This window comes from Ranitomeya imitator, chromosome 10 (assembly GCF_032444005.1).
Source record: "Ranitomeya imitator isolate aRanImi1 chromosome 10, aRanImi1.pri, whole genome shotgun sequence".
Taxonomy (NCBI): domain Eukaryota; kingdom Metazoa; phylum Chordata; class Amphibia; order Anura; family Dendrobatidae; genus Ranitomeya; species Ranitomeya imitator.
The window spans coordinates 119,223,867-119,239,130 of NC_091291.1; the positions used below are offsets into that span (position 1 = coordinate 119,223,867).

Below are 15,264 nucleotides of genomic sequence, written 5' to 3' on the forward strand. Positions count from 1 at the left end.
GGTATCAGTGGTGTTTGTGGGACAAAATCTTTTTGTCTATCCCGTATTATAGGGATTATTAGGGACCCTAGGGCTAGCCGCCGCTGAGTGGGGGCGCCTACCGCAGAAAATTAGGGTGTCTACCTCCACTGTTAGGCAGGTGACCATCATAGATATTATGAGTAGGGCTTACTAGCCTTTCTTTGATTGTAGGTCCTTATAGGGCTTGTAAGGGCGAGCCGTCGAGGAGTGGGGGCGCCTACCGCAGAAAAGTAGGGTGCCAACCTCCACTGCCAGGCAGGACTCATTGTAGTTCGATTTAGGGTCTACTAGGTACATTTAATACTGTTTTATTTGCATTGTGGATAAATATAGTCTTTTTAATCATATTATTAAAAGTTATTTCTTAGGGATCTCTGTTTCTTTGTTTTGGTTTAGATTTTTCTCTGGGATTCCGCATTATTGTGATTGTCTCATTGGTTGCTAAGAACGACTATTTCCAAAGTTAGGGAACAAGCCAAAGCGATTTTCTATAGCGACCAATCAGACTCCAGCTTTTATTTCTGTAGCACATTAATTCACATTAAAGCAGAAATCTGATTGGTTACTGTTATATTCAGCTGTAAAGGAAGCCCCGCCCACTCCTCCCCGTTATAATAAGCAGAGCCGGTATGGAGCAGTGTCATTGCCGCTGATGGAGGCTGCGGGGCTGCGGGCGATCACCGGGCTGCTGCTACTCACACTCAGCGCTCTGCTGCCTGACCGGGCTGCCGCCTCTGCGTGTCCTGCGGAGCAGTATCCGGAGACCTCCGGGGGTCGGGACGTGTGCTGCAACTACTGCGACGCAGGTGGGACCGGGGGTCTGTGTACAGGGGGGCGGCGGGGGGTGAGAGGGGACGGACACCGTGATATCCCCTCATTACTGTACACGGGCGCCGTGGGCTCATCACAGAGGAGTCAGAAGAGAGGCAGAAGCTCCGCTATATACAGGGGGAGCTACAGTATATACAGGGGCAGCTATATACAGGGGGAGCTATATACAGGGGGAGCTATATACAGGGGGAGCTACAGTATATACAGGGGGAGCTATATACAGGGGCAGCTCCGCTATATACAGGGGGAGCTACAGTATATACAGGGGCAGCTATATACAGGGGGAGCTATATACAGGGGGAGCTATATACAGGGGGAGCTATATACAGGGGGAGCTACAGTATATACAGGGGGAGCTATATACAGGGGCAGCTCCGCTATATACAGGGGGAGCTACAGTATATACAGGGGCAGCTATATACAGGGGGAGCTATATACAGGGGGAGCTATATACAGGGGGAGCTACAGTATATACAGGGGGAGCTATATACAGGGGGAGCTATATACAGGGGGAGCTACAGTATATACAGGGGGGAGCTACAGTATATACAGGGGGGAGCTATATACAGGGGGAGCTACAGTATATACAGGGGGGAGCTACAGTATATACAGGGGGAGCTATATACAGGGGGAGCTATATACAGGGGGAGCTACAGTATATACAGGGGGGAGCTACAGTATATACAGGGGGAGCTATATACAGGGGGAGCTACAGTATATACAGGGGGAGCTATATACAGGGGGAGCTACAGTATATACAGGGGGGAGCTACAGTATATACAGGGGGAGCTATATACAGGGGGAGCTACAGTATATACAGGGGGAGCTATATACAGGGGGAGCTACAGTATATACAGGGGGAGCTATATACAGGGGGGAGCTATATACAGGGGGGAGCTATATACAGGGGGAGCCCCGCTATATACAGGGGGAGCTATATACAGGGGGAGCTACAGTATATACAGGGGGAGCTATATACAGGGGGAGCTCCGCTATATACAGGGGGAGCTATATACAGGGGGAGCTATATACAGGGGGGAGCTACAGTATATACAGGGGGGAGCTACAGTATATACAGGGGGAGCTATATACAGGGGGGAGCTATATACAGGGGCAGCTATATACAGGGGGAGCTCCGCTATATACAGGGGGAGCTATATACAGGGGCAGCTCCGCTATATACAGGGGGAGCTATATACAGGGGGGAGCTACAGTATATACAGGGGGAGCTATATACAGGGGGGAGCTACAGTATATACAGGGGGAGCTATATACAGGGGGGAGCTATATACAGGGGCAGCTATATACAGGGGGAGCTCCGCTATATACAGGGGGAGCTATATACAGGGGCAGCTCCGCTATATACAGGGGGAGCTATATACAGGGGCAGCTCCGCTATATACAGGGGGAGCTATATACAGGGGGAGCTACAGTATATACAGGGGGAGCTATATACAGGGGGAGCTCCGCTATATACAGGGGGAGCTATATACAGGGGCAGCTCCGCTATATACAGGGGGAGCTATATACAGGGGGAGCTACAGTATATACAGGGGGAGCTATATACAGGGGGAGCTCCGCTATATACAGGGGGAGCTATATACAGGGGCAGCTCCGCTATATACAGGGGGAGCTATATACAGGGGGAGCTACAGTATATACAGGGGGAGCTATATACAGGGGGAGCTCCGCTATATACAGGGGGAGCTATATACAGGGGGAGCTATATACAGGGGGAGCTATATACAGGGGGGAGCTACAGTATATACAGGGGGAGCTATATACAGGGGCAGCTCCGCTATATACAGGGGGAGCTATATACAGGGGGAGCTACAGTATATACAGGGGGAGCTATATACAGGGGGAGCTATATACAGGGGCAGCTCCGCTATATACAGGGGGGAGCTACAGTATATACAGGGGGAGCTATATATAGGGGGAGCTATATACAGGGGGAGCTCCGCTATATACAGGGGGAGCTATATACAGGGGGGAGCTCCGCTATATACAGGGGGAGCTATATACAGGGGGAGCTACAGTATATACAGGGGGAGCTATATACAGGGGGAGCTCCGCTATATACAGGGGGAGCTATATACAGGGGGAGCTACAGTATATACAGGGGGAGCTATATACAGGGGGAGCTCCGCTATATACAGGGGGAGCTATATACAGGGGGAGCTATATACAGGGGGAGCTATATACAGGGGGGAGCTACAGTATATACAGGGGGAGCTATATACAGGGGGGAGCTATATACAGGGGCAGCTATATACAGGGGGAGCTCCGCTATATACAGGGGGAGCTATATACAGGGGCAGCTCCGCTATATACAGGGGGAGCTATATACAGGGGCAGCTCCGCTATATACAGGGGGAGCTATATACAGGGGGAGCTACAGTATATACAGGGGGAGCTATATACAGGGGGAGCTCCGCTATATACAGGGGGAGCTATATACAGGGGCAGCTCCGCTATATACAGGGGGAGCTATATACAGGGGGAGCTACAGTATATACAGGGGGAGCTATATACAGGGGGAGCTCCGCTATATACAGGGGGAGCTATATACAGGGGCAGCTCCGCTATATACAGGGGGAGCTATATACAGGGGGAGCTACAGTATATACAGGGGGAGCTATATACAGGGGGAGCTCCGCTATATACAGGGGGAGCTATATACAGGGGGAGCTATATACAGGGGGAGCTATATACAGGGGGGAGCTACAGTATATACAGGGGGAGCTATATACAGGGGCAGCTCCGCTATATACAGGGGGAGCTATATACAGGGGCAGCTATATACAGGGGGAGCTACAGTATATACAGGGGGAGCTATATACAGGGGGAGCTATATACAGGGGCAGCTCCGCTATATACAGGGGGGAGCTACAGTATATACAGGGGGAGCTATATATAGGGGGAGCTATATACAGGGGGAGCTCCGCTATATACAGGGGGAGCTATATACAGGGGGGAGCTCCGCTATATACAGGGGGAGCTATATACAGGGGGGAGCTCCGCTATATACAGGGGGAGCTATATACAGGGGGGAGCTCCGCTATATACAGGGGGAGCTATATACAGGGGCAGCTCCGCTATATACAGGGGGGAGCTACAGTATATACAGGGGGAGCTATATACAGGGGGAGCTCCGCTATATTCAGGGGGAGCTATATACAGGGGGAGCTATATACAGGGGCAGCTCCGCTATATACAGGGGGGAGCTACAGTATATACAGGGGGAGCTACAGTATATACAGGGGGAGCTATATACAGGGGGAGCTACAGTATATACAGGGGGAGCTATATACAGGGGCAGCTCCGCTATATACAGGGGGAGCTATATACAGGGGGAGCTACAGTATATACAGGGGGAGCTATATACAGGGGGAGCTATATACAGGGGCAGCTCCGCTATATACAGGGGGAGCTACAGTATATACAGGGGGAGCTATATACAGGGGCAGCTCCGCTATATACAGGGGGAGCTATATACAGGGGGAGCTCCGCTATATACAGGGGGAGCTATATACAGGGGGAGCTACAGTATATACAGGGGGAGCTATATACAGGGGGAGCTCCGCTATATACAGGGGGAGCTATATACAGGGGGAGCTATATACAGGGGGAGCTATATACAGGGGGGAGCTACAGTATATACAGGGGGAGCTATATACAGGGGCAGCTCCGCTATATACAGGGGGAGCTATATACAGGGGCAGCTATATACAGGGGGAGCTACAGTATATACAGGGGGAGCTATATACAGGGGCAGCTCCGCTATATACAGGGGGGAGCTACAGTATATACAGGGGGAGCTATATATAGGGGGAGCTATATACAGGGGGAGCTCCGCTATATACAGGGGGAGCTATATACAGGGGGGAGCTCCGCTATATACAGGGGGAGCTATATACAGGGGGGAGCTCCGCTATATACAGGGGGAGCTATATACAGGGGGGAGCTCCGCTATATACAGGGGGAGCTATATACAGGGGCAGCTCCGCTATATACAGGGGGGAGCTACAGTATATACAGGGGGAGCTATATACAGGGGGAGCTCCGCTATATTCAGGGGGAGCTATATACAGGGGGAGCTATATACAGGGGCAGCTCCGCTATATACAGGGGGGAGCTACAGTATATACAGGGGGAGCTACAGTATATACAGGGGGAGCTATATACAGGGGGAGCTACAGTATATACAGGGGGAGCTATATACAGGGGCAGCTCCGCTATATACAGGGGGAGCTATATACAGGGGGAGCTACAGTATATACAGGGGGAGCTATATACAGGGGGAGCTATATACAGGGGCAGCTCCGCTATATACAGGGGGAGCTACAGTATATACAGGGGGAGCTATATACAGGGGCAGCTCCGCTATATACAGGGGGAGCTATATACAGGGGGAGCTATATACAGGGGGAGCTATATACAGGGGGAGCTATATACAGGGGGAGCTATATACAGGGGCAGCTCCGCTATATACAGGGGGAGCTATATACAGGGGGAGCTATATACAGGGGGAGCTATATACAGGGGCAGCTCCGCTATATACAGGGGGAGCTATATACAGGGGGAGCTCCGCTATATACAGGGGGAGCTATATACAGGGGGAGCTCCGCTATATACAGGGGGAGCTATATACAGGGGGAGCTCCGCTATATACAGGGGGAGCTATATACAGGGGGAGCTATATACAGGGGGGAACTACAGTATATACAGGGGGAGCTATATACAGGGGGAGCTATATACAGGGGCAGCTCCGCTATATACAGGGGGAGCTATATACAGGGGCAGCTCCGCTATATACAGGGGGAGCTATATACAGGGGCAGCTCCGCTATATACAGGGGGAGCTATATACAGGGGCAGCTCCGCTATATACAGGGGGAGCTATATACAGGGGGAGCTACAGTATATACAGGGGGAGCTATATACAGGGGGAGCTATATACAGGGGCAGCTCCGCTATATACAGGGGGAGCTATATACAGGGGCAGCTCCGCTATATACAGGGGGAGCTATATACAGGGGGAGCTACAGTATATACAGGGGGAGCTATATACAGGGGGAGCTCCGCTATATACAGGGGGAGCTATATACAGGGGGAGCTACAGTATATACAGGGGGAGCTATATACAGGGGGAGCTCCGCTATATACAGGGGGAGCTATATACAGGGGGAGCTACAGTATGTACAGGGGGAGCTATATACAGGGGGAGCTCCGCTATATACAGGGGGAGCTATATACAGGGGGAGCTATATACAGGGGCAGCTCCGCTATATACAGGGGGAGCTATATACAGGGGGAGCTACAGTATATACAGGGGGAGCTATATACAGGGGGAGCTCCGCTATATACAGGGGGAGCTATATACAGGGGCAGCTCCGCTATATACAGGGGGAGCTATATACAGGGGGAGCTCCGCTATATACAGGGGGAGCTATATACAGGGGGAGCTCCGCTATATACAGGGGGAGCTATATACAGGGGGAGCTCCGCTATATACAGGGGGAGCTATATACAGGGGGAGCTCCGCTATATACAGGGGGAGCTATATACAGGGGCAGCTCCGCTATATACAGGGGGAGCTATATACAGGGGCAGCTCCGCTATATACAGGGGGAGCTATATACAGGGGGAGCTACAGTATATACAGGGGGAGCTATATACAGGGGGAGCTCCGCTATATACAGGGGGAGCTATATACAGGGGCAGCTCCGCTATATACAGGGGGAGCTATATACAGGGGGAGCTACAGTATATACAGGGGGAGCTATATACAGGGGGAGCTCCGCTATATACAGGGGGAGCTATATACAGGGGCAGCTCCGCTATATACAGGGGGAGCTATATACAGGGGCAGCTCCGCTATATACAGGGGGAGCTATATACAGGGGGAGCTACAGTATATACAGGGGGAGCTATATACAGGGGGAGCTCCGCTATATACAGGGGGAGCTATATACAGGGGCAGCTCCGCTATATACAGGGGGAGCTATATACAGGGGGAGCTCCGCTATATACAGGGGGAGCTATATACAGGGGGAGCTCCGCTATATACAGGGGGAGCTATATACAGGGGGAGCTCCGCTATATACAGGGGGAGCTATATACAGGGGGAGCTCCGCTATATACAGGGGGAGCTATATACAGGGGCAGCTCCGCTATATACAGGGGGAGCTATATACAGGGGCAGCTCCGCTATATACAGGGGGAGCTATATACAGGGGGAGCTACAGTATATACAGGGGGAGCTATATACAGGGGGAGCTCCGCTATATACAGGGGGAGCTATATACAGGGGCAGCTCCGCTATATACAGGGGGAGCTATATACAGGGGGAGCTACAGTATATACAGGGGGAGCTATATACAGGGGGAGCTCCGCTATATACAGGGGGAGCTATATACAGGGGCAGCTCCGCTATATACAGGGGGAGCTATATACAGGGGGAGCTACAGTATATACAGGGGGAGCTATATACAGGGGGAGCTATATACAGGGGGAGCTACAGTATATACAGGGGGAGCTATATACAGGGGGCAGCTCCGCTATATACAGGGGGAGCTATATACAGGGGGCAGCTCCGCTATATACAGGGGGAGCTATATACAGGGGGAGCTACAGTATATACAGGGGGAGCTATATACAGGGGGCAGCTCCGCTATATACAGGGGGAGCTATATACAGGGGGGAGCTACAGTATATACAGGGGGAGCTATATACAGGGGGGAGCCCCGCTATATACAGGGGGAGCTATATACAGGGGCAGCTCCGCTATATACAGGGGGAGCGCTATACAGGGGGGAGCTACAGTATATACAGGGGGAGCTATATACAGGGGGAGCTATATACAGGGGGAGCTATATACAGGGGGGAGCTACAGTATATACAGGGGGAGCTATATACAGGGGGAGCTCCGCTATATACAGGGGGAGCTATATACAGGGGGAGCTATATACAGGGGCAGCTATATACAGGGGCAGCTCCGCTATATACAGGGGCAGCTCCGCTATATACAGGGGCAGCTCCGCTATATACAGGGGCAGCTCCGCTATATACAGGGGGAGCTATATACAGGGGGAGCTATATACAGGGGGAGCTATATACAGGGGGAGCTATATACAGGGGGCAGCTCCGCTATATACAGGGGGAGCTATATACAGGGGCAGCTCCGCTATATACAGGGGGAGCTATATACAGGGGGGAGCTATATACAGGGGGAGCTATATACAGGGGGCAGCTCCGCTATATACAGGGGGAGCTATATACAGGGGGGAGCTACAGTATATACAGGGGGAGCTATATACAGGGGCAGCTCCGCTATATACAGGGGCAGCTCCGCTATATACAGGGGGAGCTATATACAGGGGGAGCTCCGCTATATACAGGGGGAGCTATATACAGGGGGAGCTATATACAGGGGGAGCTATATACAGGGGGAGCTATATACAGGGGGGAGCTCCGCTATATACAGGGGGAGCTATATACAGGGGGAGCTATATACAGGGGGGAGCTCCGCTATATACAGGGGGAGCTATATACAGGGGGAGCTATATACAGGGGGAGCTATATACAGGGGCAGCTCCGCTATATACAGGGGGAGCTATATACAGGGGGAGCTATATACAGGGGGAGCTATATACAGGGGGGAGCTCCGCTATATACAGGGGGAGCTCCGCTATATACAGGGGGAGCTCCGCTATATACAGGGGGAGCTATATACAGGGGCAGCTCCGCTATATACAGGGGGAGCTCCGCTATATACAGGGGCAGCTCCGCTATATACAGGGGGAGCTCCGCTATATACAGGGGGAGCTATATACAGGGGCAGCTCCGCTATATACAGGGGGAGCTATATACAGGGGGAGCTCCGCTATATACAGGGGGAGCTATATACAGGGGGAGCTATATACAGGGGGGAGCTATATACAGGGGGGAGCTACAGTATATACAGGGGGAGCTATATACAGGGGGGAGCTCCGCTATATACAGGGGGGAGCTATATACAGGGGGAGCTCCGCTATATACAGGGGGGAGCTATATACAGGGGGGAGCTATATACAGGGGCAGCTATATACAGGGGGGAGCTATATACAGGGGGGAGCTACAGTATATACAGGGGCAGCTATATACAGGGGGAGCTATATACAGGGGCAGCTCCGCTATATACAGGGGGAGCTATATACAGGGGCAGCTCCGCTATATACAGGGGGAGCTATATACAGGGGCAGCTCCGCTATATACAGGGGGAGCTATATACAGGGGCAGCTCCGCTATATACAGGGGGAGCTATATACAGGGGGGAGCTACAGTATATACAGGGGGAGCTATATACAGGGGGAGCTCCGCTATATACAGGGGGAGCTATATACAGGGGCAGCTCTGCTATATACAGGGGCAGCTCCGCTATATACAGGGGGAGCTATATACAGGGGGGAGCTACAGTATATACAGGGGGAGCTATATACAGGGGCAGCTCCGCTATATACAGGGGGAGCTATATACAGGGGCAGCTCCGCTATATACAGGGGGAGCTATATACAGGGGGAGCTATATACAGGGGGAGCTATATACAGGGGCAGCTCCGCTATATACAGGGGGAGCTCCGCTATATACAGGGGGAGCTATATACAGGGGCAGCTCCGCTATATACAGGGGGGAGCTCCGCTATATACAGGGGGGAGCTCCGCTATATACAGGGGGAGCTCCGCTATATACAGGGGGCAGCTCCGCTATATACAGGGGGAGCTATATACAGGGGGAGCTATATACAGGGGGGAGCTACAGTATATACAGGGGGAGCTATATACAGGGGGAGCTATATACAGGGGGGAGCTACAGTATATACAGGGGGAGCTATATACAGGGGCAGCTCCGCTATATACAGGGGCAGCTCCGCTATATACAGGGGGAGCTCCGCTATATACAGGGGGAGCTATATACAGGGGCAGCTCCGCTATATACAGGGGGAGCTATATACAGGGGGAGCTCCGCTATATACAGGGGGAGCTATATACAGGGGGGAGCTACAGTATATACAGGGGGAGCTATATACAGGGGGAGCTATATACAGGGGGGAGCTACAGTATATACAGGGGGAGCTATATACAGGGGCAGCTCCGCTATATACAGGGGGAGCTATATACAGGGGGAGCTATATACAGGGGGCAGCTCCGCTATATACAGGGGCAGCTCCGCTATATACAGGGGGAGCTCCGCTATATACAGGGGGAGCTATATACAGGGGCAGCTCCGCTATATACAGGGGGAGCTATATACAGGGAGAGCTATATACAGGGGGAGCTATATACAGGGGGAGCTCCGCTATATACAGGGGGAGCTATATACAAGGGGGAGCTACAGTATATACAGGGGCAGCTATATACAGGGGGAGCTATATACAGGGGCAGCTATATACAGGGGGGAGCTATATACAGGGGGGAGCTACAGTATATACAGGGGCAGCTATATACAGGGGGAGCTATATACAGGGGGGAGCTATATACAGGGGGAGCTCCGCTATATACAGGGGGAGCTATATACAGGGGGAGCTATATACAGGGGGAGCTCCGCTATATACAGAGGGAGCTATATACAGGGGGAGCTATATACAGGGGGGAGCTACAGTATATACAGGGGGAGCTATATACAGGGGGAGCTCCGCTATATACAGGGGGAGCTATATACAGGGGGAGCTATATACAGGGGGGAGCTACAGTATATACAGGGGCAGCTATATACAGGGGGAGCTATATACAGGGGGGAGCTATATACAGGGGGAGCTCCGCTATATACAGGGGGAGCTATATACAGGGGGAGCTATATACAGGGGGGAGCTACAGTATATACAGGGGCAGCTATATACAGGGGGAGCTATATACAGGGGGCAGCTATATACAGGGGGAGCTATATACAGGGGGGAGCTATATACAGGGGGAGCTCCGCTATATACAGGGGGAGCTATATACAGGGGGAGCTATATACAGGGGGAGCTCCGCTATATACAGGGGGAGCTACAGTATATACAGGGGGAGCTATATACAGGGGCAGCTCCGCTATATACAGGGGGAGCTATATACAGGGGGGAGCTACAGTATATACAGGGGGAGCTATATACAGGGGGAGCTATATACAGGGGGAGCTCCGCTATATACAGGGGGAGCTATATACAGGGGGAGCTCCGCTATATACAGGGGGGAGCTCCGCTATATACAGGGGGAGCTATATACAGGGGGGAGCTACAGTATATACAGGGGGAGCTATATACAGGGGGAGCTATATACAGGGGGAGCTCCGCTATATACAGGGGGAGCTATATACAGGGGGAGCTATATACAGGGGCAGCTCCGCTATATACAGGGGGGAGCTCCGCTATATACAGGGGGAGCTATATACAGGGGGAGCTATATACAGGGGGGAGCTATATACAGGGGGAGCTATATACAGGGGGAGCTCCGCTATATACAGGGGGAGCTATATACAGGGGCAGCTATATACAGGGGGGAGCTATATACAGGGGGAGCTATATACAGGGGGAGCTCCGCTATATACAGGGGGGAGCTATATACAGGGGGAGCTATATACAGGGGGAGCTCCGCTATATACAGGGGGGAGCTATATACAGGGGGAGCTCCGCTATATACAGGGGGAGCTATATACAGGGGGAGCTATATACAGGGGGAGCTCCGCTATATACAGGGGGGAGCTATATACAGGGGGAGCTATATACAGGGGGAGCCCCGCTATATACAGGGGGAGCTATATACAGGGGGAGCCCCGCTATATACAGGGGGAGCTATATACAGGGGGAGCCCCGCTATATACAGGGGGAGCTATATACAGGGGGAGCCCCGCTATATACAGGGGGAGCTCCGCTATATACAGGGGGAGCTATATACAGGGGGAGCTCCGCTATATACAGGGGGGGAGCTATATACAGGGGGAGCTCCGCTATATACAGGGGGAGCTATATACAGGGGGAGCCCCGCTATATACAGGGGGAGCTATATACAGGGGGAGCTATATACAGGGGGAGCTATATACAGGGGGAGCTCCGCTATATACAGGGGGAGCTATATACAGGGGGAGCTCCGCTATATACAGGGTGGAGCTATATACAGGGGGAGCTCCGCTATATACAGGGGGAGCTATATACAGGGGGAGCTATATACAGGGGGAGCTATATACAGGGGGAGCTCCGCTATATACAGGGGGAGCTATATACAGGGGGAGCTCCGCTATATACAGGGGGAGCTCTGCTATATACAGGGGGGAGCTCCGCTATATACAGGGGGAGCTCCGCTATATACAGGGGGCAGCTCCGCTATATACAGGGGGAGCTCCGCTATATACAGGGGGAGCTCCGCTATATACAGGGGGCAGCTCCGCTATATACAGGGGGAGCTCCGCTATATACAGGGGGAGCTCCGCTATATACAGGGGGCAGCTCCGCTATATACAGGGGGAGCTCTGCTATATACAGGGGGCAGCTCCGCTATATACAGGGGGCAGCTCCGCTATATACAGGGGGAGCTCCGCTATATACAGGGGGGAGCTCCGCTATATACAGGGGGCAGCTCCGCTATATACAGGGGGGAGCTCCGCTATATACAGGGGGAGCTCCGCTATATACAGGGGGCAGCTCCGCTATATACAGGGGGGAGCTCCGCTATATACAGGGGGGAGCTCCGCTATATACAGGGGGAGCTCCGCTATATACAGGGGGCAGCTCCGCTATATACAGGGGGAGCTCCGCTATATACAGGGGGCAGCTCCGCTATATACAGGGGGCAGCTCCGCTATATACAGGGGGAGCTCTGCTATATACAGGGGGCAACTCCGCTATATACAGGGGGCAGCTCCGCTATATACAGGGGGGAGCTCCGCTATATACAGGGGGGAGCTCCGCTATATACAGGGGGCAGCTCCGCTATATACAGGGGGAGCTCCGCTATATACAGGGGGAGATCCGCTATATACAGGGGGAGCTCCGCTATATACAGGGGGCAGCTCCGCTATATACAGGGGGCAGCTCCGCTATATACAGGGGGCAGCTCCGCTATATACAGGGGGGAGCTCCGCTATATACAGGGGGCAGCTCCGCTATATACAGGGGGGAGCTCCGCTATATACAGGGGGCAGCTCCGCTATATACAGGGGGGAGCTCCGCTATATACAGGGGGCAGCTCCGCTATATACAGGGGTCACAGCACTGGGAATTATCAGAATCATTTACTCTGTAACATTAAATTCACCGTATCTATCATTTGTCTATCCGTCTATCTATTATTCTTTCTTTCTTTCTTTCTTTCTTTCTTTCTTTCTTTCTTTCTTTCTTTCTTTCCCTGTCCTGTCCTCTCTTTACTCCACTTCTTTCTTTTCTCTTTTTCTCCTCTTTCTCCGTCTCATCTCCTCTTTTTCTTCTCCTTTCCCCTTTCTCCATCTCTTCTCTTTTAAAGCGATCTGTTTCTAGCTATATAAAATGAACCCTTGCATTAGTTGCGGGTGGAGCGATGGTTTTATTCCGTGCCTCCTTGTGCATTCGCTGCCTTTTCCTCATTTTACATGTAGTGATGTAGTGGGTACAGTAGTTCCAGGATCTGTGACTCTCGCGGCCACTTTTTCTTGGCTTGCTGTTGCTTTGTTTTTCCATATAGTTATTTTTCTTTTATATCTTGATATATATCGTCTAATATCACTGTCTGTCTAGATATCCAGATCTGGAGGAAGGCCGCACTGCTGACTACGACTGAAATGCCGCATTGGGAATAAAGTCCACAATTGTTTGCGCCATTTGTCCTTTATATTCGGACGTCTTCTGTTTTTGTTACATCCATATTTTGACCGCTGATGTGTCGCTATCTGGCTCCATATTACACGAGCCTTCCTCCTTGTGAATTGTCATTTAAGATAAACTTCTATGTAATTTCCCCAGAAGTTGGATATGGAAATATTAAATCCTGTCGCTGATCAGATATCAGTCTGTGACTTCCTATTGTGATACATGTAAAGTGCACCTGCGCCTTTAAGGCTCCTGTGTGTGGGGGTGGGGGATGGGGGTGAGGATGTTTTTTTCGTTTTTGTCTTGAGATAAATATAGTTCACATTTACTATACAGAGATCTGCAGACGTTGCACCTTTTGTAGTGAAAAGCCGACAAAGGGGGAAATCCCGAAAAGAAAGGGACTGGTCTTGTGCTCGCACATAGCGCTATGGCTGCGGATCTGCCGAAGCACCTAAATGTGTTACGTCCTTACCTTAGCGCTTTGAAAAACTAGTCCATCAATACCTTTACATAGCCGGTCTATTACTGAGAAATCAGCATTCGATTTGATATGCAAACGATGCTTAAGAGCTATGGTATATCTGAAGCCTCCGTCACTCCAGCTCTATTCCCCGCCCAGCACCTTGATTGACAGCTCCTTTGCCTGAAGTCCACGCAGTATAGAGGCTGTCAGTCATGCAGGAGGACGCGGCACTTAGGCTACGTTCAGACTAGCGTTGTGCTAGTCTGCGTCGGCGCTGCGTCGGGCAACGCAGCGGCGACGCACGCGTTATGCGCCCCTATGTTTAACATGGGGGACGCATGCGTTTTTGCTTGTTGCGTTTTGCGATGCGTGCGTCTTTTTTGCCGCAAGCGTCGGACCAAGAAAACGCAACAAGTTGCATTTTTCTTGCGTCCGATTTTCGGCAAAAAACGACGCACGCGTCGCAAAACGCAGCGTTTTTGCCGCGTTTTGCCGTGCGTTGTGCGTCGCAGCGGCGCACAACGCTAATCTGAACGTAGCCTTAGCTGGGAATAGAGCTGGAGTGACGGAGGCTTCAGATCTACAAATAGCTCTCCAGCCTAATTTCCAAATCAATGACATCAGCAGGACCCATTCACCCCTGGCGGTCTGTGCACTGTGTTCCGGTCTTGTTCCGATTATTATGGCTGTCTGATTGCGCCCTAAAAGTTTCACATCGTACAGTACAGGGGGTAGACGTGCTGCAAGTGTACAATTTCACTGCGGCACCCCCCGCAGGAGAAATTGGCTCATCAATTTAAATGTTGCCAGTATAATACTTAAAAGGGGGTGTCTGGTCCTCTGATAAAACTTTGATTCTGAAGTCTGAGAGCTTGCGGTGCACACACTGTCACCAGTGTGCCAGCGAGAGCAGGCGGTCACGTGGTATGCGAATTGCACACTTCCGGCCACATTCCGACTAGCCAAGCTCGTCTAGTCTGCATGTGACTGCACGCATGTAAATCTCATACATGTGACCATCCGCACTCGCTGGTGAGTTTTGTCCGAGGACCGGACAACTGCTGTAATTTCCCTTGTGGTGACGCAATCTGTTGCCAAAAAAGTACAATAATATCAAACTGCGCTCAGGGACAAAGATTAAGGTGGGCAAC

At 51.7% G+C, this 15,264-nt stretch overlaps 1 protein-coding gene across 1 annotated transcript in view; it reads left to right on the forward strand.

Annotated features, from left to right (window-relative positions):
- The first annotated feature begins 631 nt into the window (after nt 1-631).
- TNFRSF4 (TNF receptor superfamily member 4) overlaps nt 632-15,264 on the forward strand; it is a 53,185-nt gene continuing 38,552 nt past the window's right edge. The window contains exon 1 of the mRNA XM_069741260.1: nt 632-827. Coding sequence (XP_069597361.1) covers nt 674-827 — 154 coding nt within the window. The 5' untranslated portion in view covers nt 632-673. The remainder of the gene's footprint in view (nt 828-15,264) is intronic.